This window comes from Mus musculus, chromosome 8 (assembly GCF_000001635.26).
Source record: "Mus musculus strain C57BL/6J chromosome 8, GRCm38.p6 C57BL/6J".
NCBI classification, from domain to species: Eukaryota; Metazoa; Chordata; class Mammalia; order Rodentia; family Muridae; genus Mus; species Mus musculus.
In genome coordinates, this window is record NC_000074.6 from 70751333 (window position 1) to 70776856 (window position 25524).

Here is a 25524-nt window from a genome sequence, read left to right on the forward strand (position 1 = left end):
CACTGCAGGCCTCAGTCTTCCCGTCAATGAGGATCCCTGTCTCTGACAAGATTGGGCTTCTCAAACCAGAGTGCCGGCACACCTCTCTTCACCATAGGCGTTCCCTAGTCAGGGTTCTCTAGAGTCACAGAATTTATGGGTATTCTCTATATAGTAAAGGAATTTATTGATGACTTAGAGTCTGCAGTTCAACTCCCAACAGTGGTCAGCAGCAGCTGTGAATGGAAGTCCAAGGATCTAGCAGTTGCTCAGTCCTACACGGCAAGCAGGTGAAGGAGAGAAAGCCTTCCTTCTTCCAATGTCCTTATGTAGGTCTCCAGCAGAAGGTGTAGCCCAGATTAAAGGTGTGTGCCACCACACCTTTAATCACAGATGACCTTGAACTCAGAGATTTCCCTGTTTTTGTTTTTTTTTTAAAGATTTATTTATTTATTATATGTAAGTACACTGCAGCTGTCTTCAGATGCACCAGAAGAGGGTGTCAGATCTCATTACGGATGGTTGTGAGCCACCATGTGGTTGTTGGGATTTGAACTCAGGACCTTCGGAAGAGCAGCGGTACTCTTAACCACTGAGCCATCTCTCCAGCCCATGAGATCTCCCTGTCTTAATCTTCTGGAAGCCATAGCCACTATGTCTTAAGATCTCCATACCAAGATCCAGATCAGAAACTTCTATCTCCAAGCCTCCAGATTAGGGTCACTGGTGAGCCTTCCAATTCTGGATTGTAGTTCATTCCAGATATAGTCAAGTTGACAACCAGGAATAGCCGCGACACCTACTCATTCTCTTGTGTGGAAACTGAGTCATAACTAGTCCCTCAGAGCTTATATACTAAGAGTGGGCACTGGTGCCCCCTGGCGGTATGACTGATTCCCTGTTTGTTTTCCAAACAGTTCTTTGGCCGTTTTGAGACAAGGTCTCATGGTCTCAAGTTCTAATGTCAGACTTGTTTGCCGCAGAGGATGACACTAACGTTATTTTCTTGCCTCCACCATTCGAGTGCTTGGCTGGGGTAACAGGCATGTGCCATGGGGGGGGGGGGGTCCCTCTCTTTCCCTTTTCCTTTTTCCCTCTGAGCCTGTAACTCTGCACCTGACCAAGGCCTCCAAGGAGCCAGAGTGGCAGGCGACTTCCTCTGTAAATATTATGACTCGGGCTATTCATCCCCAGGAGGCACAAAAGGCCATCTGGGGTCACACACTGGAACATTTCCTTCTTCCTTCCAGATGTCTTAAGAGGCGACCCTTAGAGATTTCTTGTTAAACAAAGTCATGTGTGTTCACTGTGGGAGAATTTGGAAGTCACACAAACCTGATGACGTGAGTTCCATTCCTAGGACTTGTGCTGGAAGGAAAGAACTGACTTCCTAGGTTGTCCTGTGACACTCCCCTCTTTCCAACACAAATAAATGAATATAACTTAGAAAGATTTGAGGAACAGCTTCCCTCTGTCCCTTCTTCTGCCTGTGCTCTTGTTTGCCCAGGCCTTTAACACACTTGCTTCATTCTTCCAGACAGCTGTGCTGTCCTCTCTGGGGAGCCTCAAACTCAGAAATTCCCAAGTGCTGTGTAATTAAAGGTTTCTGTTACCATGCCAGCAGTTTCCCCGCACACGTTTATAGTATGAAACAGGGTCTCACTTTGTGATCCAGGATGATAAAGAACTCAACAACCCTCCTGCCTCAGCTTTCCAAGTGTTCCGATGAAGCCTTGCCACCTACTGAGCTACCAGCACAGTTCTCCTGGAGCCCTTGCTTGGTGGTGGAAGCAAATGGGTTCCTCCCCTAACCTTATCCCTTCGGAATAAATCCAAATCAGGCTCCAGTGTCCCAGGCTCCTCCTGCACCCTTTCTGTCCTCAAACCCGGTCCCGGTCCCCACAGTAGCCTCCGCGTGGGCCCGGAGCTCGCTAAGTAACAAACTGATGGTCACTTTGTGTCTCTGCATGAAGTGCAGGGGAAGCAGGAAATAAGCTTCCTCCAGCGGCCCCGGATTGGGCGGGGCTCCAGGCTCCTCGCGGGGGTGGACGAGCATCCAGGCGACAAGTTATTCTGGTCCATTGGCGCCTCCGCAGCTGGCGGGGAGGTCTATAAACAGGGCCAGGACACGTTCCCAGTTCTGCTTCCTGTGGGAATGGAAGCGATGGGGACCCTGCCCGGCCGCACGGAGAGGAAGAATAGGATAGACCCCAGATTCCCACCTTGACAGGCAGATTTGCAGGAATGAGTCGTGTGTATCATAGCGGCTTGGAAGTCTGCATTTCTGCGCCCACCTTCCTGAGACACAGGGTTACCCGGGTCCCAGTGTCCATATCGTAAAGGGCGTTGGGCAGCTACTCTTGAATCTTCTCTGCTTCCTTGGTCTTTCATTACAATTTTGGAAGACTTATGGGTCAGGATACTTCTGAGCCCTAAGTGCGCAAGGAAGCAAGGGGTTCTCTGGGGACTCATCAGACCCTTTTCTCTTTGCACAGACCGGATTTTCTCCTTTATTTCTTTGAGGCAGGGTTTTATGTGGATCAAGCTGACTTTAAGACACTATGTAACTGAGGATCACCTTGGACTTCTGCTTCTCCCCTCCTTCCCTTCTCCTCCCAGTGCAGAGAACAGGAGCCTGGATCAACCCAGGTCTTTGTGATGCAGGTTCCCCACCAAACTGAGAATTATCCTCAGCCCATCAAAAAACAGTTCTTTCTTTCTTTCTTTTTTTAAAAATTATTTATTTATTTGCTTGTTTATTTTGTTTTTTGAGACAAAGTTTCTCTTCATAGTCCTGCTGTCCTGGAACTCACGTTGTAGACCAGGCTGGCCTCGAACTCACAGAGATCTGCCTCCATCTCCCTTCTGAGTGCTGGGACTAAAAATTCTGTGTGGTCTTTAATGAGTTTTTTGAGCCCTAAAATGTAATCAAGATGTATGCCTGCCAATCCAACACTTGTGAGGTGCAGGCGGGAGGATCAAGAGTTCAAGATCAGCCTCTGCTACTTGGCAAGTTCGAGACCAGCTTGTTACTTGAGACCATTTCTCAAAACAAAACCTAAACTCCTGAGTGCTTCACGTCTCAAAAGCAAGGACTTCTAACCACAAGTTTCCAACCAGAGCTAGGTCCTGGCCTCAGCCTCTCCGCCCTTCAAACACCTAGCAGTCACCATTGGGCCTCTAAAGACGTAGGAATCGCTGATTTGATATTCGGTCCGTCGCTCGAGAGCATCAGCCAATGGAAACTTCATGCCTCCCTAGAGCCCCGTCTTCCAGTGGCTTACCAGGCCCTGCCCCTCTTCTGCCGGCGCAGGCCAGTGTGGTCCCGCGGCTGTCGATGCAGTCCCTCCCCTAACGTCACAGCTTCGTTTGCATAGAAAGCCCCGCCCCTGGCTTTGCAGGACGTCAGCTAGGACTGCAGGGGCCTGAGCCTCCTCCGCTGCCGCCTGCAGCCCCCGCCGCCGCCTGCATCCCCCGCATCCTCTTCTGGGGCCCGGTCGCCAGCGCAGTCGCCACGGTCGCCGTCGCCAGCGTTGTCTCAGCTTAGAGAGGGTAAGGGTGAGCGCAACCCAGGTCCACACACTGAGGAGCCCGCGTTTCACTGACAGCTGGGGGATCAAGGGGAGCGCAACTCGGGTGTAGTGGCTATGGGTCTCGCATTTGGCATTCTTGGTCCCGCATCCCGCACCCCTCGCCCTTAACCTGGCACCTGGGGCCCGGGCTCTGCGACAGAGGGGGAGGGGAAAGCCAGGCCTTGCGGGAGGCTTGTGCGTGCTCGTGCTCGTGGGGTGAACACGCGTGTGCGCGCCCGCTGGGCATGGAGAGGCTCGAGTGACCGCAGGACGCGCAGCGTGCACACTTGTGATACGTTGTGCGTGCATGGTCCGCGTGCGCGGTGCGCGTGGATCTTAGTTCAAGTATGTGCTCACACGCGTGTGGAGCCATGCGCGTGTGTGGTGTGTCCTCCCGGATGGCCAGGTACAGTCGTGCATTGGTGCAGGGAGCTGTGCTCACACATGGGCTTGCACACACCATACATGTCTGCTTGTTTCGCCTGTTAGCACCACTCTTGCATGCAGGGCAGGTGTTTGGGTCTGCCTGCCCTAGATGCTTCATTGTGCTTGTGTGTGTGTGTGTGTGTGTATGCGTGCGCGCTCTTGTGCTCGCGATTTTGTGTGTGTGAGCCTACGTTCATCCTGTCTTCGTCACGTGATGTGGCTATCTCAGGGCCCCAGTTCTTGCAGGAGAAAAATAAGGATGAGCGAGAACTGGGGATCCTCCTGTATTCATGTTCCGGTGTGGGTCTCTGTGAGAGACTGATGGGAAGGCAGAGGAGGCTCAGTCTTCCCTCAGGGTACAGGGGAATCTGAGGTTCACAGCCTGCTTAAAACCTTGGTGCTGTCAAGGTCACAGCTCTGCCTTATGTTGGTTGGGGGGGTTGAGCATGTGACATTGGGGGGTATCCTCACCTACCCCTGTGCCGTGCCCACCCTGTGCGTGGTCCTGATGCTCCCCTCAGGCCCTCTGTGCCACGCCTCCCGCAGATGGCTTCCGCCACAGACTCTCGCTATGGGCAGAAGGAGTCCTCAGACCAGAACTTCGACTATATGTTCAAGATCCTGATCATTGGGAACAGCAGCGTGGGCAAAACCTCGTTCCTCTTCCGCTACGCAGATGACTCCTTCACTCCAGCCTTTGTCAGCACCGTTGGCATAGACTTCAAGGTCAAAACCATCTACCGCAACGACAAGAGGATCAAGCTGCAGATCTGGGTGTGTAGGGCTGGAGGGGAGATGTCTTCCTGCCAACCCCCACAAAAGGAAGCTGAGGCTAGCCATCGGCTGGCGCTGGGATTTAAGGCCTGCATCTCCATCCCAGTATGAGCTTCCCGTTTTCCTAAGTCCCGAGCATCCCCACTCATCTTCTAGCATAGTGTGGCACAGGGCATTCAGGCAGCACCCAGTACATGTTTGTTGAGTGACTAAGTGGCCTTGCAGTGACCCATTTGGGTCACTGTCTGCTTTTCCTGACCCACTGTCCCCGGGCCTCAAAGTGGTTGCTGGACAACCTTGGAGCACGTTTTTCTCTCGGGGGCTGCTGCGAGGTCCCTTCTGACCTATCCCTCTTTTCCCCAGGACACAGCAGGGCAAGAGCGGTACCGCACCATCACCACAGCCTATTACCGAGGCGCCATGGGCTTCATCCTAATGTATGACATCACCAATGAGGAGTCATTTAATGCAGTGCAGGACTGGTGAGCAGCCCACCTACTCAGAAAACACAAGGCTGGGATTGGAGGTGACTTAGCTAAGCTTAGCTAAGCTTAGTTGGTAGGGTGCCTGCTTGGCCAGGACAAAGCCTTGGGTTCGTCCCCAGCATGGCCAAAAGACAACCAAGAGTAGGCCTCTGGTGGGACAAGCCATGTGGCTGTTCCCAAGGCTTGAGGTTGTGGAAGCACACAAGGTAACCAGTGAGTAGACAAGGAACCTCCCACTGATCTCTACCCAGGTAGCCCAGGCAGGAGAACCACGTTAGCTCACTTGTCTGAGGTCAAGTGATTCTCTGGCCAAGCGCTTACCTCAAATGTATGAGAACCTGGATTCCAGCCACAGCACCAAAAATTAACTCCCCCAGGTCTTGACATTTGGTGTAGTGGACACCGGCCCATCTTCCCAGCTTTGGGAAGATGGAGAGGTCTGAGTGAGATAGGCTGGACTCAGTTACCAAGGGGCAGTGGTCTCTCCTGCAAGGGCTAGACACAGGCAGAGACTCGGGGATGGGGCCAGGTCCTCCGGCTTCCTCTTCAGCCTCTGGCTGTCTCTGCAGGTCCACTCAGATCAAAACTTACTCGTGGGACAATGCCCAGGTGCTGCTGGTGGGAAACAAGTGTGACATGGAAGATGAGCGAGTGGTGTCCTCAGAGCGTGGCCGGCAGCTGGCTGACCACCTGGGTGAGTACTGAGGACTGTGGCCCTTACCAGGCTGGACCAGAGACCTGGATACCTGATAGCTACACACCCAGTGTCTCACTGATCAGGACATGGGCTTGAATCCAGGGGGTTTGCACTTGAGAAAACTAGGCCTTATCCAGGAGGCTTTACCATGGGTCTTGATGGACATGGAGGTGCTTGCCATGTTGGCTGTCAGCTGTCAGCCATGAGCTACCTTCAAGGTACTGGGCCTGTGAAGTTTTCGAACTAGAAAGAGAAATGGGTGGAAGAGGCTAAGCCTGGCTTCCCGGAGCAGGCACAACATGCCTGTATGGGAAGGTTGGTATAGGCAGAGTCGTGACAGTGGTGCGTGATCGCCCCTTAGAGGAACTGTGGCTGTCACTGCAGGCTGAGCTGACAAGAAACCAGGCCATGGAGGTTGTAGGTCTCTGGAAAGGGACTTGGAGCCTGGCTGGGTGGCAGATGGAAGGGATGTCTCACTAGGGTGCTTAAGATTATCCCAAGGGATGGGTAGTAATGGATGGCTCACCCAGACCAGTGTGGCCTCCCTGGGAGGGACCCTTCAGTGCGAGGGCCTGTGTGAGTGCGTCTGGAGCCTACAGCTCTGTTGCCACCCCTCCATTTCCCCAATATAGGCTTTGAGTTCTTTGAGGCCAGCGCCAAGGACAACATTAATGTCAAGCAGACGTTTGAACGTCTGGTGGACGTGATCTGTGAGAAGATGTCAGAGTCCCTGGATACTGCAGACCCTGCGGTCACCGGTGCCAAGCAGGGCCCGCAGCTCACCGACCAGCAGGCGCCACCTCATCAGGATTGTGCCTGCTGAGCCACTTCCCTTCCCTGCTGCCAGGGGCACGTCCCCCATCCCCGACTACCCTATTTATTATTGTAGCTATTTATTTATTTATTGAGGATGTGCCCCGAGCGCACCCCCTTCCCACCCTGTACATAGCTCCACCCAGCTCGGCCGTGGTGTATTGTGGTCACTGCTGCTCCCTCTCCTTTACCCCCCACCCCCATTTTGTTTTTGTAAACCATCCCGTCCACAGTTGTCAGTTGTGAAGAGGGGACCAGATGTCACTCTGCAGCAGGCTGATGGAAGATGGCGGGGCCTGCCAACCCCGAGGCTGGGGGATCGCCATATGGACCACCTGGTTGACAGACGGCTTCTTGCTTGCCTGGGCCTTCTGCCTTATACTTTGGGATAAATGGGGTGTAGGGGATATATTCACTACTTTGGGATACCCCCAAACCTGTTCTGACGTCGTGAGTGTCAAATGTGTCCCACTCCTCCCTAGAAGTTATGAACACTACACACAGTCAATAAAGCGAATGGACCTTGCTGAGTCTGCTGGCCCAGCCCCTGAACCCACCCACACGCAGTCCTTGACATTAAAGAGAATTTAATGAATTTCCGCACCCTGCCCAGCCTTGCATCAAGTTTTCTGAGGCCAAACCAGACCCCACTTCAAGGCTGTGGAGGGTGTCCAGGCAGACAGAGGGCTTCATGGTCCCACTGGAAAACCGGGAGGGGTTGGGGGGAGGGCGGACAGCCTGTGCTGGCGTCTGTTCTACATGGGAACAGTCTCTGGTGGACTCAAGGGACTGCTGGTCCAGGGGCAGTCAGCCTGGGTTTTGGACATGGCCCAGAGCTTTTTGACCAGCTTCGGTAATCTCCTGTGGGAGTGTATCCATCGGCCAACTCATCTGCCAGGCTTCAGTTTCAGTCTGCACAGCCCGGAGTCTGAAGGGGTTCAGGGACCTGTCCGCAGCAGAGGGACAGTCAAACAGGAATAGGCCGGAACCCACGCCCTCCCACACTCCCACACCATGGAGTTGAGCTCACCCAGTACTTCAGATAGGACAGGTATGTGTCCCAGCCCAGTGTCAGCCCATTGATATAGGTGACTCGGAAATGAGAAGGGATGAAGAGGAAGTTCACTAGCTGGGCAGCTGGCCACACACACCAGTCGGCCTGTGGAAAAGTGGGAGGGCCACTGTGAGAGGGGGGGCGGCTACGAGGGGCGGGGCTTGAAAAGTGGGTGGGGGCCAAGGCCTTGGGTGTGGGTCTGGAAGGTAAAGAGGGGGGGTGGAGCCATGTTGAGAGAGCCCACGTGGGCACGCCCACCTTGTAGAAGTCCCAGAATTTGGCCCGCAGCTCCTGGCAGCTCTCCTCTAGTGTCTGACCCTCCAGGCTGCCAAGGCCTGGGAAGAAGACCAAGAAGTAGTTATAAAGGCTGAGGTGGCTGCAAGGCAGAAGCAGGGCAGGTCTCAGGCAGAGCAGCAGGCAGGTCCAGGAAAATGAGAGGTTGGTGTGAGGGAGCCTGAGTTACTTATGAAAACATAAATGCGTGAGCCTAGATCACGAGCCCCATCGCTGTGTTAACAGGTACCTTTGTCAATTTGACTTAGCCTAGAGTTATCGGATAGTCTCCGGGGGCTGTCTACATGCATTGGCCTGTGGGATGCTTGTATAGGCTTATGTAATTAAGTTAGTTGATGTGGGAAGACCCAGGGTCCTGGACTGCTCATGAGTGGTAAAATAGTCTGAACAAAGCAAGAAATCATGCAGTTCTCTCTGGCTGAGATGTGACTAGCTGTGTATAGTTCCTGCCTGGTTTCCCCACAACTGTGGCTGAAAAACCCTTTCTGGCCCAGACTCCTTTTGGTTAGGATTTTAGAAAGTTGGGAGTGGTGACACACATTAATGCTAGCACTCAGGGAGGCGAGGCAGGCACAATCAGCCTGGTCTACAAAGAGATGTTCAGGCCAGTTGGGACTACATGTGAGTCTCTGTCTCAAAATGGGGACAGGAAACTGGGCTACTGACCAGTTGGTAGCAAACTCAAGGCAGCGAGAGTACATGATGCCTCCTAGAACAAAGCAATCCCAGTACTCGGGAGGCAGAGGCAGGTGGATCTATGTGAGTTTGACACCAGCCTGGTCTTCAGAGCAAGTTCCTCCAGGGCAGCAAGGTCTACACAAAGAAACCTTGGGGGGGGGGAGGGAAAAAATAGAAGAGAAGCCCCGTCAGCACTCCCCTAAGCACAAACCAGGCTCTGCCCATCACAACTTCTGAGTTCTCAAAGTCCTGCTGCTCCTTACCCAGGAAGTACCAGACGCCCAGAATGGGAGATGCCACCGTTTGATCCACTAGCACCTTCTTCATCACACTCGGGAGGCTTCGTAGGCCCGACGCGGGGAGGAGGCGGTCCAACCACAGATACCAGAAGTGTAGGAAGGGGCCCATGCTGCAGCCCACGGCGAACATGCTGGCTGCGGGACAGGGAGAGTCAATGGCAGAACCTCCTGGCGAGGTGCAGAGAGACTGACAGGACCCATCAGAGTGGGTGCCAGGTCCCAGAGTGATTGACAGGCCCCAGGAAGGTGGGTGCCCGGTCCAGGTGACCGCTCGGTCTCTGGGGGTCCCTCTCGTTCGCGCACAGGTCCCTCTCACCTGAGCGCCGCGCGCTGAATCTCTGTCCAGGCCGCGCGCGCACTTCCCAGACCTGTCGCGCGCCATCGCCCGCGGCCATGAGCACGCCGCAGCCCAGTGTGTTGGTGAGGAGCAGCGCGCGGCCCTGGAACAGCGGGCGCCCCGCAGCCAACGCCTTGCGAGCCCAGCGCCAGCCTCCCAGAGCCATCGCCGCTACAGACACCAGGGAGCCGCGGCAGCCGAGCGCCGGGCCCGCGCCAATCACATGCCCCGCCGAAGAACCGCCCTATTCAGAACGGACCAATCCAAAACCCCAAAGCTCCGCCTCTCAAAGGAAGTGACCAATCGTCCTCAAGCGTTGCGGCAGGCCGCTCACGCCGAACACGGGAAGTCCTATTTTGCTTTACCCACTTTTCTGCTCTCAGCGGACCAATGGGCAAGCGCACATGAGTCTCGCGGGCCTCCCACCCCTGAGCCGAGCTGACCAATGGTAGGTGGCTGCCTCTCGCCTCGCCGCCTCGCCCACAAAGCTTCCTGGGAATGGGCGGGGCGAGGGGCATTAGCAAAGCTGCTGGACTTGACCTTGGCGTGACCTCTCCTGTGCCAGCGAAGCTGCTCAGGCAAGTTCATAGACACCGGTCTAACCTCAGCTATTTGAGACCTATGCTCATACAGCCCAGGCTACAGCCTCCACCGCCGCGCCACACCTCTGCGTTTCGAAGACTGAATAGGAGTTCATTATGCAAAATTCATGTATTGATCTCTTCACAGCAACTTTGTGTCACTCTGGAAACAAACATCCTTACTTCCTTTATTCTTTAACCATACACAAGACAAGCCACTAAACTGTTGTCCGATGCCCAGGTTTTCGAGTATCTCACCTGCCTTTTCCAGGAAAGTCTTATTTATTTCCTACAGTAAACACATGCTCCCGACCCCCCTTTAAGTCTCTGCCCCATCATAGGTTTTATAGTTACGTGTTTATCCATGAATTTCTGTTCTGCCTAAGGAACTCCTATTCATTCTTCAAAGCCCAATTCTAAAATGCCTATCCTCATTATATAGACTCTACACATCCCATCCTTCCAGTCTTCATTCCTCCCCTGGCCTATCCTGGCTTCACTAAACTAGTGACAGGATTGGTTCTGCATTTCCTGGACAGAGGACTCATTGGTAACTGGTCCTTGGCATCTTTAGGTGTGAAGGTCAATTCTGTCAATCAGACAGGATCTAGAGTCACCTTGAAGACAACCCCGGGGGCATATGAGATGGTTGGTCTAGAAAAGTGGTTCTCAACCTTCCTGATGCTATGACCTTTTAATATAGTTCCTCATGCTGTGCTGACCCCCGACTATAACGTTTTGTTGTTAGGTAATTTTGCTACTGTTATGATTTGTAAATATCTGATATGTGACCGCTGTGAAAGGGTTGTCTGACCTCCCCCAAGGGGTGTGGACTCACAGGGTGAGAGCAGCTGGTCTAGACTGTTAGCTGAGGTGAAAAGATTCCCCCGACCCAGAATGTGGGTGGCACCATCCTATGTGCTAGAGTTCTGGACAAATTAAAAAGTTGCAAGTGTCTGAGCAGTGGTTGCCCACACCTTTAGTCTCATCTTTCAGGAGGCAGAGGCAAGTGGATCTCTGTGAGTTTGAGGGACTTGGGGACAGAACAAGTTCCAGAACAGCCAGGGCTACATTCTGTCTCCACCCAACCCCTCCCACCAATAGGATGAAGTGGGTGGAGCATCAGCATTTGCCTGCTTGCCTCCTGACTGCATACAGTGTGACTTCAAGCTCCTGTCTGGACTTACACAAACACACAGACACAGACACACATAGGAGATGGGCTATAGACTCTCACAAGGTGAGCCAGCATACACCCTTCCTTCCTTAAGTAGCTTTTGTGTTTTGTTATACAATGAAAAAAGTAATTCCCAGAGACTGGCATTTTTTTGGCTTTTCAGATGGGATGAACTCTAGGGTCTGGGGCATTGAGAGCTGAGCAGGTGCAGTACCCTGGGTTACAGCTCCACATTAAAGACAAAAACACAAACTCCAACTCTAGGAAAAAGGAATCACAGGAGTATAGATGATTTATTCTATGAATTTAAATTTAGCACCATTTGAAAATAAGGCAAGATCCTTGTCTCTGAGAAGTCTGGAGTCTGGGCTTTGTGGGACATGTGCAAGGTTTTCATAGCGAGGCAGCAGCTCTTGCAGGTTGGCAATTTGAAGAAGCTGGGCAGTTTTTCCTGGGACGAGTTTGAGGTTATGCCTTTACTTATAGCAGACCTTCCTGGGGGAGTCGGCAATGGAGGAGCAGATGTCTGGCTTCTCCGTTCCCTGGAGGGGGATGAAAGGCTAGGAATGGGGGACCTCTGGGGAGACTCAACCCCCCTAGATGAACCCCATGATTCATGCCCAGCTTACCTGGTACAGCTGACAGACTATGCTCAGGAGCTCGCTGGGGTCCTTCAAAGGTTTCTGCATATCACAGGAGACATGGGTAAGCACAGCTGGGTAAGAGGAATGAGCCTGGGAGCTGACGTAGGGGGATCACTGATAGTTCCAGAACACTCTCACTTGTACTGACCTAGGCAGGGCGGCTGATCTGTCACTCTGCTTTGGGATCTTTCAGACAAAGACTCTTGTGTATGAGGCCAGAGCTCAAAATGGAGGATCTTTGTTGTCTTTTGTTATTTTGGCTTTGGTGTCTTTTTTCTAATTAAAATCTTATTTTTAGATTTGTTTATCTTATTCATGTGTAGGGATGTTTTGCCCCCAAGTATGTGTGTACACAATGTTTATGTAGTACCCATGGCGGCCACAAGAGGGCGGTAGATCCCTGGAGCTGGTGCTGGGACTCAAACCCAGGTCATCTGCAAAGAGGGCCAGCTTTCTTAACCACCGAGCCTGGAGTCACTGCTGTAGCAACACTCAGTGCTGGGGAATACACCACCATGCTTTTTACATGACTCTGGGGCTTTGAACTCAGACTGTGCTGCCCTGGCTGGCTAGAGAGTTCTTACCTCATTGACCAGCACCCAGGGCACATACTCGTGGGGTGGGTGTAGGGCATCTGTGAGCTGGGCATTCTCATGCATGAGCTGTGTGCCCCGTTTTCCTGTGGCGCACTCCATGATACTCTCTGGTGACACCTCAGGAGCATACACCTGCAGGCACTGTGAGAAGAGGGGGACACATTGTTCAGTCATTTCGCCATCAGCCCCCAAGTGGCCCCAGACAGACCTCTCCCCTCTCACTGTCCGTCTGGGTGGAGGTTCCTTGAAGCTGAGTCTTTGGGTGCTCTTGCCTCCCAGTAACACCGGATTTGCAGCCTCTGCCCCCTGGTATCTCATTATCTCAGGGCCTCCTTACATGCCGATCCCTCTGCTGGCAACACCCTACTGTTCCTTGGTGTCTCCTTGGTGCTCAGGCTCCTTGACTCTCCAGTCCTACCAAAGGAGTCGGGCTGGGAGTGTCCCGCAGGCTCCAGGAGGCTGGGAGGCCTGACGTTTGTTTGATAAGCCACAGTAGTGATTGGAGAGCTGTGAACCTTTGGACGTTATTTCCCACAATGCTCTGGGAAGCAGGCTCGGCCTGGCTTATCTCCTGTCACCTGTGTCTTGTGTCTACAAATAGTGAAGATCCCAGGCTTTGCTCATAGACCTAAAGGTTTTCCTGTATAGAAACTACGTGAGGGAAAGTCACGCCAAGGGCTAGGGGTGTGACTTGGGGAGGAGCCCTGCCTAGAACCCCCCTAGTGAGGGCCTGGGGCGTGGCTCAGGAATGGATCCCCTGCCTAGATATTGGAGCCAGGGCGGCACAACCTCCCACCCAACAACTCACCGGTCCCAGTTTCTTCTCCATATCATCCATCTCCTCCATACAGACGATGGTTAGGAACGCTGCCTCCTTTTCCAGCTTATCCAGCAGACAGGCCTGGAGAGGCAGGCAAGTGTTGTCCAGAGAAAGTGGCCAATCCCGCCTCCCTTCACCGCAGGTCCGCACTCCAGCTTACCTCCACCATGTTCAGTCTACACTCCAGCTCCCCGTGCTGGCACGTGGAACTCCCACGTACCGCTGACATTTCTCTCCTGCAAGATAGCAATGGATCTTGGTGAGCTCAGGTGACTAGGTGTTCCTGGTGAGCTCAGGTGACCAGGTGTTCCTGTCCCTTGGCATCCCTCCTGCTTCAGTTTCTTTGCCCCGCCCCCAGTACCTGTGCATTCCCGTAGGGCACCAGGGTGATGTTCATGATTTCCATCACCATCAGCCAGGTTGGGAACAAATCCCGGACGAGGAAGTAGCGACAAGCTCCACACAGGGACTCATAATACAGGCTGACTCTGACAGGTGGTGAAGGGGGCAATGGGCGTGGCCCCAAGAGGCACACATCGTGGGCCTGAAAGGAAGAGAGGTGTCTGGTGAGGTATGGCCCCGGTCACCCCTGAAGAGGGCAGCCCTATGCCAAGACCCTTATAGTTCGTTCAGCCTTGTGGCACTGGGGACTAAAGGTTTCTTTGCACGTGTTGGGGGAGCAGTCTCCCAGTGAGCCACATCCCGGGCCCTCTGAGGGTTTTTTTGGGGGGGGGGTTTAGAGACAGGGTTTCTCTGTGTAGCCCTGGCTGTCCTGGTACTCACTTTGTAGACCAGGCTAGCCTCGAACTCAGAAATCTGCCTGCCTCTGCCTCCCAATTGCTGGGACTAAAGGCGTGCGCCACCACCGCCAGGCTTTTTTTTCCCCCTCTGAGGTTTTCGAGACTCTAGATCCTGTTCCGCAATCACAGTTTATCTACAAAACGGAACCTGACAGGCTCTCAAACAGTAGGTGCTCAGCGAATGCACAATCTTTAACTATATTCAGGAAGTGCTAAGACAACACTAGCACCCGGGAGGCAGAGGAAGAGTTCCAGGCCAGCCTGCTGTACATAGTGAGTTCCAGGACAGTCAGCCCTACACTGAGACTCTGTCCCCTCCATTAACAAAACAGAAAACCAAACCAAATCAAAATAAAGTAAAATAAAGTAAAAGAAAAAAAAAAGATATGCATATTTCTAGTTGCTGCTCTCTCGCTCAGCTTTGTCTGTTCAGAGATGCACACTCTGAAGCCAAATACATGCTCTCTCGCTTGATCTCTCTCCGTCCCTCCTCCCTCCCCACCTCTGTAATTTTGCGCATCACAGCGATGCCTTTCACCCACGAAGACTCTATTCTTCCTCTCCAGGGACCCAGGGAAACTTCACCCAGTCTGATGCCCGACTAGACACAGAAGGTGCCTGATGCGTGCAGAGACTTCCGGTCCCCGGGGAGGGCGGGCCGAGTCTGAGCAAGGATCTAGGCGTGCGGGGCATGTGTTTGCTCCAGGTCAGAAGCACGCTAGCCCCCTCTCTTCTTCGGCTGGAACGCACACCGTAAGCGACAAGAATTGTGTGAGGGTGGAGACCAGACAGTGATTCAACAGGTCTGGAGCAGAACACCCCCCCTCACACACATACACACACCCCGTGCGCGTGCCCATCCCTCAGCTCTTCACTCAGACATATCCGGTAGGTGGTTGATAAATGCTCAGGCAAGGCGGGCAGGGGATAGCTGCATTTTTCAGACCTGAGATGGGGAAGAGAAAGGACGTGGACACGGTACTCAGAGTTCAGGGACTGGATTAGGGGTGGCGGCCCTGGGCGTGACAGCTTTCCCTGAAGACATTGGAGTTCCCCAAAACGAGTTCACGGAATAAGTGCAGAGAAGTCCCTAAGCTGACAGACTGGCGGGCATCTGACCCTGGGCCCCTTCCTGCGTTGCGGTCCCTACCTTGCAGGTGGTTGTGCCTTCGGAGGATGCTTGCGAAAGGGACGCAGTGGCTGCTCTGGGAACCTCGAGTGGGAACAGCAGAAGCAGAAGGGACAAAAATGGTAGGATCGGAGACCAGGACATGGCTGCGGAGGAAAAAGCTGGCAGGACTGCTTGGTCAGGCCAGGAAGGCGGGAGACTTTAAGCAAGTGGAGGCCCCACCCACTAAGTCCACGCCCCATCCAGGCTCCTTCTAACCCTGGGACTCCTTTCCTGAAGGCTCCGCCCCAGCCAGGTGCTGGTCCCAAATCACGAGGCCACAAGACTCTGTCCAGCCTCCAGTCCTCCGCGGCTAGCATGTCTGGTCACGTGAAGTTTTTGGATCAGGCATGGGAAGGGGGACTCCAGACAGTGACGACCAGACCGAGGGACAGGAGGCTCATGTTCTTCCCCAGAGCCCAGCGGAGGTGGGGGAGTGACACATTCTCATCACTAATTCTTACTGCCATGACTCCAGGTCACAGCAAGCCAGCCCCGCCCGCCCGGCACATCCCCCCACCTCCGCTGATTCAGGCCACAGCAAAGAAGCTAGCTTAGGCAGGGCAACTTCCCATCTCTGGTTCTGGGCCCTGGCTTGGGTTGAGGACATAGCTGAGGTACTTGCTTCCAGCAACTGAGTGTGAGACTGGAGATGTGCCTGGACTCCAGACACTGTCCTTTTCCATCAGCTGCGGTTTCCCAGTCTGTGAAATGGGGTGCTAGTGACACATGACTGTGGATAGAGTCGCCAGGAAAGGATCATGCTGTGAGAGCCTCTGCACCAAGTCAGTTTGAGAATTGAACCCTGGGTCCCTGGAGCAGTGACAGGCCACAGAACAGCAGCACCAGCAGGAAAAGTTCCAGCTCCAAGCGTGAGAAAACCGGGTTTTCTGTGTAGGAGACAGCAAGCTAGAGGGGATGGCGATTTGGGATGGCTACATGCTGAGTTCTGTTCTAACCAAGTCTTGATTCCAACCCTCACCCCTCTGCAAGCTGGGCAGAGACCACCCCTGAGGCCACGAGTACGGATAACATTTGTTTTCTCTTTTGTTGATTTGTCTCCCCAGCTAATAAGCTTGTGATTGTGCCTCAGCTTCCCAGGCTCTGGGGTCACAAGGTGCTGTTTGTCTTAGGTCACTTGCAGGATGCAGCATGGACCAAGGCCAACTGAACCCATAGGGTAGTGGGTCAGGGACGGGTTCTGTCCGTTACTGTCCTAGCTGAGCCTAAACGCGCTGGAGGGGGAATGGGAGCACTTGGCAAAGTACTCATGGGCTTAAGTCTTGATGTGTTCCTACCCTAGTGCAGGACTTTTGCTAATGAGCACAGATCCTGGGGTCTGGTCAGCAAGTGTGCAGAGGGCCAGAGCTTGGTCTCCCCTCACAAATCAGGGAGACTAGGGACAGGCGACACCCGCCTGGGTGGCTGGGAGGTTGTTGCCTTTCTTCCTGATGAGGAAGTTAAGGACGACATGGGCGTCACAGCTTGTGTCTGTCCGAGCACCCTGGAGCTGGGGCAGCAGAAGAGGGGCTGTTCTTGGGTTTAGGGTCCCTGGCAGGCCAGGACATGGGTATGGGGCATGGCCACTGGCAGGACAAAGTCTGTCGTTCGCAACAGGGTTTAGGAATTCCAGTCCCCAAAGACACTCAGCCAACAGGTACAATGTTTCATATTCGTATCAATAAATGTACCGTACAAAACCTGCTGCCCATCCGCCCTGGGCAGGTATGGGGTCCAGGGAGCAGGGACACACCCAGGGCCCTTGTCCCAAAGGGGAGGCGATTGCACAGTCTGGAGAACAGCGCAGGGCCTGGGCGAGGGCCAGAGTTTGTATTTTGCCCGCCAGAGTGGGGAAGATTCTCGGCAGCTGCGGGGTAACCCCCTGTGACTGGTTTCACTTCGACCTTAAGAGGGGAAGTTGGGGTCCGCGGGGCGGGTCCCGCCCGGCCCCGAGTGTCCAGGCCTGAGTTCCTGGAAACCACCTAGCGCGGTTCCTTTCTAACCCCGGGGATATGGCTTGAAGAACTCAGGGCGCCCAGGCCAGTGGCCCCACAGCCTCTGTAAACATGGCAGGCGCAGCGGGAGGGATGGCCTCCTGCGCGTGTTCACCAGGGGAGGGGATCTGGAGACAGACATGGACAGGGAGGCAGGCGAGGTGGGCGCTCAGCGTGCTGCAGACGGTGGGCCAGGCCCGGGGGCACGCACAGGGTGTGCGAGGGTGACGGTAAGTGCGTCATTGTGCTGCACGAGTGATGCGTGCTGGTAGTGCAGCACCAGCTCCTTCAGGGACCCGTACAGGTTATAGGGCTCTGCGAAGCCGAAGCCGGTGGCTGTGCGGTAGATGACACAGTGCTTCGTGTCGCCGTCCACCCTGCGTGGCCAAAAGAGCTGCTCAGAGAAGAAGCCATGCCTGCCTCTCCCCCTCTTCACTGCCAAGCTCAACAGAGCCTAGCACACAATGGAAATGGGTGCTCAATGCACACAATGGATTCGCAACACAAATGACTCAACCCCAACCCATAGCCCAGCACTCACACCACGGAGCATGCGTAACAGCCCCGCTGGCTGCTCTCCCGGATGAGGAAGGTCCCGTCTCGTTTGCCACTCAGCATCTCCTCCGCCTGTGTGCGGTTGATCTTGCCCACGTACCACGTGCGCTCCTCGTGGTGGGGGAGGGCGTCCTCATCCTCCATCAGTGAATACTGGCTGTGGGGTGAAGCAGGAGAGGAGCCACTGCCTGGAGAGCTCTCATCCTCCACCACCAACGCGAGTACCCCCTCCCTTTATGAAGTCCTTTTGCCCCTTGCAGCACATCACTCACTCCTCAGTCTCGTTCTTGATTCCCAGCCATTCGTTGATCTTCCTCTGTCGGGCACCTTTCTGGGTGAGCCACCTGACAAGGGAGAGGTAAGTGAGCAATGCCTGGGAAACCGAGGTAAACCAGAGTGGGTTCCAAGTGCAGTATCTCTGGCGGCCCAAAGGGGCGCTCAGAACGTGGTTTACCCAGCACAGCAGTGATGCGCACGAGCGCCCCCTGGTGAGCAGGAGAGGGTGCGACTCACACGAGGTACTGGTCCCTGATCTTGCGCAGCTGCATGAGGTCAGGTTTGAGGCTGTTCATGCGCTTGTCGATCTCACGGTTGTCGGAGGCCTGCGCCCGCAGATCCTGCTCCAACTTCGTGCGGCTTTCGTGTATCTCCGCGATGCGAGACTTGAGTCGCTCGGAGTTCAGCAGGATCCTGAGGAAAAAGGCAGGGCGAACTCCTATGCACCCTCCGAATTCCATTTCCAGTGATTACCAGCCTCCTCGGTGAGAGCCACCTTCCATTCCCTCTTGCCCCGTGGCCACCAGAGGATGCACAGGAGGAACCCCCGCACCTCTGCATCTCCTTCTCATTTCCCTCTCGCCGGAAGCGCTCCAAATACTCCTTGCTGCATTTCTCCTGTGTCTGGCCCTGCTCTTCGAAGATCTTGATGGTCTCGTTGAAGGCCTCTATGGCTGTGCGCTTCATCTGCAGCTCCTGGGGATGGGGTGGAGCTCAGTTCTGCCCACAAGTCCCTAACGTCCGTCCGTTATCAGGAGTGAAGGGTAACTCTGCTCTGTCTCCTTCACTGAGAACCGTATTTCAATAGTGCTGGCTGGCTGCACTCAGCTAACTGACTCAGCCTACAAATCCCACTACAAACCCATCCTTGCTTTATATTCATTTTTGGGAATCCCAAACCTAGATTTGTAAGAAGCACTGGGAGGAAATGGGGTGTAGCACTGAGTGCTGGGGGAGCACACACTGGCTTGGGCTATCCCTCTGTACCTCAGCCCCCCCCCCCCCCATGTGCAGAGCCCAGGTACCTGGGAGGTCCGTGTGTATTCTTCATACAGCTGGTCATATTCGCGGCTCTTGTCCTGGTACTGCTGGTGGTAGACCTTGAGCTGGGCGCCCACAGCCTCTATGCTGTCCTCCTTCACCACCTGGTCCTGGATCCCAAACACAACCATCAGTGCTTCCCTCCCAACCCAGGCCCAGCCGAGGCCCACAACCCCCAGCGCAGCACACACTTGTTGGTACTTGGACACAGGGTAGAGAAGGCGTGTGTCCAGCTTGGCGTTGTACTGGGCCAGTGATTCGTGGCGGTAGTGGGAGATGAGTTCCACCACGGAGCAGAAGGTAAGGGGCTCTGAGAAGCCATAGTGACCATCCCGGTGGAAGACTTTGATCAACTTGTTGTTCCCGCCTTTCCTGTATGCAGGGGTGGGGTCATTATCGTGGGACACCTCCCCAACCGGAGCCTCCCGACCCACTGCCTATGCACCGGCCCTACCTGAGGGTGAGCGTGTACTCTCCTTGGATCTTGCTGGATGCATCTCTGACTAAGAAGGTACCATCAGGTGTGTCCCGGAGTCTCTCATTCACCTCTTCCCTGGGGAATGGGGGCATGGAGCCACTGACATAGCCTATCTGCCCCACCCTGCTCCCCATGCCCGTCCCACGCACACACGAAGCTCATCTTTTGCTGCAGCAGAACTACCTGGAGATGTCCCCCCAGTACCACTCTGCATCCTGAAGCGAGGGCGGGCTCCCTCCATTGGCCAGAGCTGTGGGTGCCGGCTTTGCCTTAGAGGGCTTAGGTGGTAGCGCTGGGGGAGAAAACACACATGCCTTACACACCAAGTGCATACTGCCGCTGCAAAAAGCACGCTCACGTTAAGTACTAACTGAATACGACACTGGTCATAGACTTGCCCATCAATGAGAACAGTCACCTGGGGGGGCAGCGTCTTGCTCCTCCACATGCTCCTGCACCAGCCTCTCTAGCAGCAGCACAGGGAAGTCGGGTACAGGCTCACTCCTAGGGGGAAGTGGGGGAGTCAAGTCCTGGGAGTGACAGCTGCACCATGTGTGAGAAGATGGGGTGCAGGTGTGGAACACAATTGGCAGTGTAGGAAGACAGGTGTGGCAAGGCATGTGCAATAGGAGCTCCAAGGAAAACAGGAAGTAATGCCAAGCTCGTGGGCAGGCTTGACGGCCCCTCTCTGCTTGTAGCTCCCTCACTGTAGCCACAGTGAAAACCCTGCCCACACAGCCACCCCCTGCCCTGCTCCCTTTCACTTAGGGATCCAGTCTTTCTGCCCTATACAGCAGCTCTCCCTGACCCCACCTACCTTAAAGACCCCAAAGCTTTTGGTCCCACTGGCTGTTCCCATCCAGGAAAACTACTTTTTCCCTTCCATCATTTCTGGGACCCATCCCACACAGTGATGCCCATACCCACCAAGCCACACCTCGTCGCAGGCTCCACCCACTCACCCATCACCCTCGCCCCCTGACGGAGGTATGCGCAGCAGTAGCGGCCCGAAGGCACTGGCCAGTGCATGGACAGCTGTATCTGGCGAGGGTGCTCTGCGGGCCACACGACCCAGGTGTTGCAGCAGGAAACGCAGTGTGAGAGCCTGGTGCAGCGGCAGTGTTGGGGGTTCCAGCACCAGCCCCACGGGGCCTGCAACCTCTGCGGGCAGAGACAGACAGCCAGAGCCAGTCAGTTGGGCCAGTAACCACACGGGTATCCACCCCAAGGTCCCTTGCCCACCCTGCTCTGCCAGGCTTTACCTCGAAGTGCCCGGTACGCCTCTGCTGCAGCTTCAGGGGTCACCACAGCTGCAGGCAACGCCAGCAGGAAGCCCTTAACAGCATCATACAAGGCGGTGCGGTCCCACTGCTCCAAGTCACTCAGGGACCAGTCTGCAGGTATGGCAACGCATCACAGTCCAGCCTGGTGAATGTGCCTGCCCCTCCCATCACCACGGGAAAGTCAGCAGGATCCCTAACCTGTCCGTGTTGCGGGCAGCTCCGGCTTACTGTAGCATTCACTGTCCAGCTCTGGGAGAAGGGGACTCACGTGACTGACCAGCATATGTAACATGGGGCCCAGGACACCTCCCTCCCTATTAGGTGTCACCCTTTCCCCCCAGCCAACAAGGAAACCCACAGCATCCCAGCTCTGCCTCTGTCCATGAAAAGACCAGGCTGGAGCCCCGCCCCCCCCCGCCCCCCCCCCACACACTCAGGCTGGACCTCACCTGCTTGCTCAATGGCTTCCACCAGCTTCACCAGAATCGGGGGAGCAGGGTCAGGTGGGGAGAACTGCTCTGCCAGGTCTGGGAGTATGTGGCCTGGAAGGAAGGGGCAGGGCGTGAACACTCATGCCCTCTATGCCTGCAAGACTGTGCAGCCGCCCAGCTTGGGAACCCAGGGCACAGGGAGCGCTGTGTCAGTGGGAGTTATTTCCGAAGTTTACCACAAGGAATCTGCAAGCCCAGGGATAGTGGAGGACACGAAGGACGGTAAGAGCTCAGTGCAAGGTGTGGGAGTGGACAGCCATCACTCCAGCACTCTGGGGATGAAGGCAGGAGGCCTGTGTTATACAGAACCTGTCTCCAAAAGCAAAAGAGGTGACAGTGCAGACGGCTTCTGTATTCAACTGGAACCGCCAGAGAAGCCCACACCAGCCCTCTTCACTTCAGACGCCTGGCCTCTACAAACATGCGGCTGCACCTATGAGGTCTCGAGATGACTCATGAGGCAGCGAGCAAAGCTCACACAGGCGTTGGCTCTACTACGGTCAGCTGTGCAGCCCCGACCTCAGGGATCACCACTCTGGGCTTTACACTTCAAAGAAAATTGCCAGACTGGAGTATCTTTTTGTTTTAGATTTTATTTTGAGACAGGGTCTCAGTATATAGATCAGGCTGGCCTGGAACTCCCAAAGATCCTCCTGCCTCTGCCTCCTAGAGTGCTGGGCTTAAAGGCCTGGGCCACCAAGTCTGATGCTCTTTTGTTTGGCTTTGAATCAGAGACCTACTATGTAGCCCTAGTGGCCTCAAACCCAAAGCAATTTTCTGGTTGGGATTACAGGCATCCCCACACCTGGCTTCCACCCTCCCCCACCGCAGCTTCCAGGCCCAGCCCCCTTCCAGTAGTGCCTGGTTCCCATGTAGGGCCTTTTGTGCACAGGTGTCTGGCTGGCCTTGGCAAGGCTCTGCCTGCCCCTACCATCTGGGTTGGCTCTGGCCCTCGGCAGGGATGCCCTGGCATGCAGGAGAGGCAAGCCAGGGCCTGCGGGGCCTCTCTGAGTGGAGCTGGCCCAGCTGTATGGAAAAAAAAAAAAGAAAGAAAAAGAAACAACCTCCCCAAACCTGTAGGAGAGGAGAGGAGGTGGGCAGCACCCTGCCAGCAGGGGAGGGCGGATACAACAGCCAGGGACCCCAATGCCAAACGGAGGCCCCACTGGTAAAAGCCTCACCCCCTTCGAGATGCAGGAGGAGCTGGCTGAGTGGTTCCAGGTGGTTCTTCAGGACTCGGAGGTGCGGCCTTTGCTGGTGGGGAAACTGAGCCTGCAGAGGGCCGCCCTCAGTCCTGAAGGTTTGAGGGTGAGGCGGGGCATTTGAGATGGCTGGACCTTGGCCAGCCTGGGGAGGGAGGCGGCTGTTACTGGGGCAGCCACAGGCTCTGGCTGTGAGCCCGGATGGGCTGGGGCCCTGCAGCTCTCAGGGCCAGGCCTGGGCTCTGGGGACGCCAGATGCTGCGTGGCCTGAGCCAACCTCCCAGGCCTCAGCTGTGCTGCAGATCCACCCACCCCAAGTGAGGGGCTACAGCCATGTAACTGTCTGCATTAGACATCGAAGCCACATAGCTAGTCTTAGAACATTCTGTGATCCTCCTGCCTCAGCCTTCTCAATGCTGGGATTACTGGCATGCACCTCCACTTCCGGCTGCCTGATTGTCTTCAACAGGTTTGTGGGGTCCTTGCCTCCCACTCTGCAGCACACTAAGGCCAGACATCCCACCTTTTCTGGCATTATGGCTCAGTAAGAACAAGGTTAGAAGCTCACATAGGGGCCTTTGCAGGAGTTGTGCTCTGTGCCTGGAGGGCCTAAGCCCTCAACTCCTCACCACTCTGGTCACCAGAGTGACACATTCTCACTTCCTGAATAAGAAGCCTGACCAGGACCTGGCTCCAGGGGTGAGCTCACTGACAGCAGCGTCCCAACACAAGTACCCTACATTCACCAGAGAAAAGAGACCACAGAACAGTCTGAGTGGACTCATTCCTTCTCCACGGTGTCTGCTCACCTGACTCAGAAGATCCATCCAAGGGCCTGGCGGGCAACGGACGGGGCCCCCGTGGGCGAGGGCCTGGTCGAGCCAGAGCCACGGGTCCTAGGAACTCCACGTATGTCCCGGGGAAGTCCCCTCGCTGTCGGGTGCGCTCGTTGAAGCCAGGCATCCAGCCCACATTGTGTGGGCAGCGCTCTCCTCCATCAGCCACACCAAGTGCCTGTAGGGCCACCCGGCTCACCACCAGGAGGTCCCCAGGGAGCAGCTCCAGGTCTTCAGGCCGCTCCCGGCGGAATGGGTACACAGCCCTGTACTGGAAGCCCTCGGCTCCTGCCATGGCTGGCCTGGGGGGTTCTGGACCGTCAGCTGGCTCCCCGGGGCTCTAGGGACCCCATGGGCTGGTGCGGCCTGTGTGGTGGGCTTGTAGACCTCTACTTCCAGAAGTCACAGGCGACCTCGGGGGCCGCACATGCCTAGATGGCCATCTGTCACAGAGGCCACCATTTAGTCACCTGTGCAATGATGTTCCTGGTGTTTTCTCAAATTATTTGGCTTGTGTCACCCATCAGATGGTCAAGCTGGGATAGGTGGATCACTCCTTCATTAGCTGGGCTGTGGGTGCCCAGGCTTACTGGCTCTTCAAGATGTGCCTGACACCAGACGAAGGGACCCAGACCACAGGCTGCTACCATGCTCAGCCGGGAACACCAGCCTAAAGGACATGGACAAGGCGGAGTGAGCCAGGACAGAATCCCCCAGTGACCTTGGGGCTGGCCCCTGTCCCACTACTGATTAGTCTCCCCATCCGAGAGGCCACACTGACAGCCTTTCTTCGGGGTGCTGGGAGCTGAATGCTTTGCTGTCCCCACTAGGGTTGTGGGAACTGAAGTTCAGAGCTCTCTGAAGAACCCCACTCATCAGGAGGAAGCCAACCACAGATGCACCCAAGTTCAAGGCAGGAACAAAGACAGTGACCACATGGCCAGTTAGACTTGGGGTTATTGGGGAACCCCAAGAAGGGGTTGAACACCTGAGCAGTGGACATGGCCTATCAAGAGCTGTGGCCTGGGTGGGCATCCAAGGAAACAGAAGCCTTGGTTCCTGCAGGGGAGGTTGAGACAGGGTGCAGGGGTGTCCCCAGCTTGCCTTAGCCTGGGGCTCTCTGGTGATGCAAGAGAGGGGAGGTGTCAAGAAGAACCATGGTCACCTTAGTGCCACAGTAGGATGGGGACAGGAGCTGGACACCCCACATTGGGTCCTAGCCTGGGTCCCCATTCCAGCCTGCAGTTGGGTCTTCTGTGCATCCTCCTGGGGGAGCAAGGCTGACAGGTCCTCGTATAGGGACAGGGCAATGCATAGACAGACCGGTTCCTGCAAAGGCCCGATGGTGGAAGACGCCTGTCTAGGATGCAGAGGCTTTCAGAAAGAAGCCATGAAAAAGGCGTTTAGCGTGCCAAGGGGAGGGTCTGGGCTTCATCCCCAGATCTCGGGGACCCGGTGCAGGTGTCCTAGAGGGACTTAAGGCTTTGTGGTCCAGGGTATCCGGTGTGACTCACTGTCCGGCCTCTTGTGGCCTGCATGTTATAGGTAGGGAAACTGAGGGTCGGAGAGGCCTCTCCTAAGAAAGCCACCCGTCTGCCCGCCCCCGTGCCGAGCACGTCTGCACACCATGGGGGGAGGGTATCGCGGAACCCCCAATGCAAAAGGAGGGGCCTACGATGCACGCATAGTCTGTGTGCTCACACAGACGGGCCCCTAGACCCTCGTGCACCCCGAAGACCCCTGGACGACGGAAGTGGCCGGATCCGGGGTCGTGTCCCGCTCTCCGCCCCGTTGCGGGCGGGGACCTCCCGGCCTTAGAGACCCTGTCTCTACCCCGCAGGCTGCACAGCCCCACGCTCAGCTCGGAGCCCGGTTTTGTGCGGCTCCTTCTCTCCTCGGGTCCTCCCCACCACCATCGACTCACCCACTCCGGCCGCCGTCGCCACCACCACGACCGCCGCCGCCGTCGCCGCAGCCGCGGGATCCCTGCGTCAGCCACCGTCGCCGCGGTTCCAAGCCTTCGGGCCCGCCCCCAGGCGGAAATAGCCGAGCGCACTCGGGTCGGGAGGGCGGGCCTTTCCCCCCACACGAGGCGGAGCCCGAAGACCGAGGCACGCGGGCAAGCCTCCGGAAGCTGCCGAGTGTGCTCCCGCGGGAATGGGAGGCTGGGCTTT

The 25524-nt window shown here is 55.6% G+C and overlaps 4 protein-coding genes and 1 long non-coding RNA gene across 10 annotated transcripts; 2 read left to right on the forward strand and 3 right to left on the reverse strand.

Annotated features, from left to right (window-relative positions):
• Nucleotides 1-3370: 3370 nt before the first annotated feature.
• Rab3a (RAB3A, member RAS oncogene family) lies at nucleotides 3371-7276 on the forward strand. Of its 5 annotated transcripts, none has more exons than NM_001166399.3 (5): nucleotides 3371-3536; nucleotides 4524-4751; nucleotides 5115-5233; nucleotides 5806-5930; nucleotides 6566-7276. In NM_001166399.3, the coding sequence occupies exons 2-5, from the start codon at nucleotides 4524-4526 to the stop codon at nucleotides 6754-6756; spliced, it is 663 nt and encodes a 220-aa protein (NP_001159871.1). In that variant the 5' UTR covers nucleotides 3371-3536; the 3' UTR covers nucleotides 6757-7276. The 5 variants fall into 5 exon arrangements, with proteins under 5 accessions (NP_001159871.1, NP_001314976.1, NP_033027.1 ...); NM_001328047.2 differs by having other exon boundaries at nucleotides 3371-3531; nucleotides 4499-4751; NM_009001.7 differs by having other exon boundaries at nucleotides 3371-3531.
• Nucleotides 7277-7316: 40 nt separating this feature from the next.
• Mpv17l2 (MPV17 mitochondrial membrane protein-like 2) lies at nucleotides 7317-9600 on the reverse strand. 2 transcript variants are annotated; one of them, XM_011242299.2, is made up of 6 exons: nucleotides 9388-9600; nucleotides 9036-9206; nucleotides 8761-8921; nucleotides 8059-8176; nucleotides 7777-7905; nucleotides 7317-7692 (listed from the first exon to the last, which is right to left on the reverse strand). In XM_011242299.2, exons 3-6 carry the CDS (start codon nucleotides 8793-8795, stop codon nucleotides 7654-7656), a joined length of 321 nt encoding a protein of 106 aa, XP_011240601.1. In that variant the 5' UTR covers nucleotides 8796-8921; nucleotides 9036-9206; nucleotides 9388-9600; the 3' UTR covers nucleotides 7317-7653. The 2 variants fall into 2 exon arrangements, with proteins under 2 accessions (XP_011240601.1, NP_898993.1); NM_183170.2 differs by lacking the exon at nucleotides 8761-8921 and having other exon boundaries at nucleotides 8059-8135; nucleotides 9388-9589.
• A 182-nt stretch (nucleotides 9601-9782) lies between these two features.
• On the forward strand, nucleotides 9783-16243 carry 6330537M06Rik. Its single transcript, XR_003947402.1, has 2 exons — nucleotides 9783-9856; nucleotides 14593-16243. It is a non-coding gene; the product is annotated as an RIKEN cDNA 6330537M06 gene (long non-coding RNA).
• Nucleotides 11441-15331, reverse strand: Ifi30 (interferon gamma inducible protein 30). Its single transcript, NM_023065.3, is given in 8 exon segments — nucleotides 11441-11708; nucleotides 11796-11849; nucleotides 12395-12547; nucleotides 13215-13307; nucleotides 13387-13431; nucleotides 13433-13462; nucleotides 13588-13770; nucleotides 15177-15331. Coding segments are annotated over 8 exon segments (747 nt in total). The 5' UTR covers nucleotides 15300-15331; the 3' UTR covers nucleotides 11441-11642.
• A 600-nt stretch (nucleotides 16244-16843) lies between the features above and the next one.
• Pik3r2 (phosphoinositide-3-kinase regulatory subunit 2) lies at nucleotides 16844-25380 on the reverse strand. The gene is made up of 16 exons (NM_008841.3): nucleotides 25275-25380; nucleotides 23324-24020; nucleotides 21271-21363; nucleotides 21020-21070; nucleotides 20801-20932; nucleotides 20501-20699; nucleotides 19957-20042; nucleotides 19722-19830; nucleotides 19515-19613; nucleotides 19252-19432; nucleotides 19045-19170; nucleotides 18573-18715; nucleotides 18257-18433; nucleotides 18016-18087; nucleotides 17730-17900; nucleotides 16844-17565 (listed from the first exon to the last, which is right to left on the reverse strand). Exons 2-16 carry the CDS (start codon nucleotides 23643-23645, stop codon nucleotides 17358-17360), a joined length of 2169 nt encoding a protein of 722 aa, NP_032867.2. The 5' UTR covers nucleotides 23646-24020; nucleotides 25275-25380; the 3' UTR covers nucleotides 16844-17357.
• Nucleotides 25381-25524: the final 144 nt, after the last annotated feature.

Coding starts and splice junctions, on each gene's coding strand:
- Rab3a (NM_001166399.3), top strand. CDS start 4,524: ATGGCTTCCGCCACAGACTCTCGCTATGGGCAGAAGGAGTCCTCAGAC. Junction 4,752..5,114: donor GGATCAAGCTGCAGATCTGG/GTGTGTAGGGCT, acceptor TCTTTTCCCCAG/GACACAGCAGGGCAAGAGCG. Junction 5,931..6,565: donor GCAGCTGGCTGACCACCTGG/GTGAGTACTGAG, acceptor TCCCCAATATAG/GCTTTGAGTTCTTTGAGGCC.
- Mpv17l2 (NM_183170.2), bottom strand. CDS start 9,574: ATGGCTCTGGGAGGCTGGCGCTGGGCTCGCAAGGCGTTGGCTGCGGGG. Junction 9,207..9,387: donor ATTCAGCGCGCGGCGCTCAG/GTGAGAGGGACC, acceptor CCTGTCCCGCAG/CCAGCATGTTCGCCGTGGGC. Junction 8,136..9,035: donor GGGCGTCTGGTACTTCCTGG/GTAAGGAGCAGC, acceptor TCTTCTTCCCAG/GCCTTGGCAGCCTGGAGGGT.
- Pik3r2 (NM_008841.3), bottom strand. CDS start 23,645: ATGGCAGGAGCCGAGGGCTTCCAGTACAGGGCTGTGTACCCATTCCGC. Junction 18,716..19,044: donor AATACACACGGACCTCCCAG/GTACCTGGGCTC, acceptor CCCCATCCCCAG/GAGCTGCAGATGAAGCGCAC. Junction 17,566..17,729: donor TGTTACGCATGCTCCGTGGT/GTGAGTGCTGGG, acceptor TTGGCCACGCAG/GGTGGACGGCGACACGAAGC.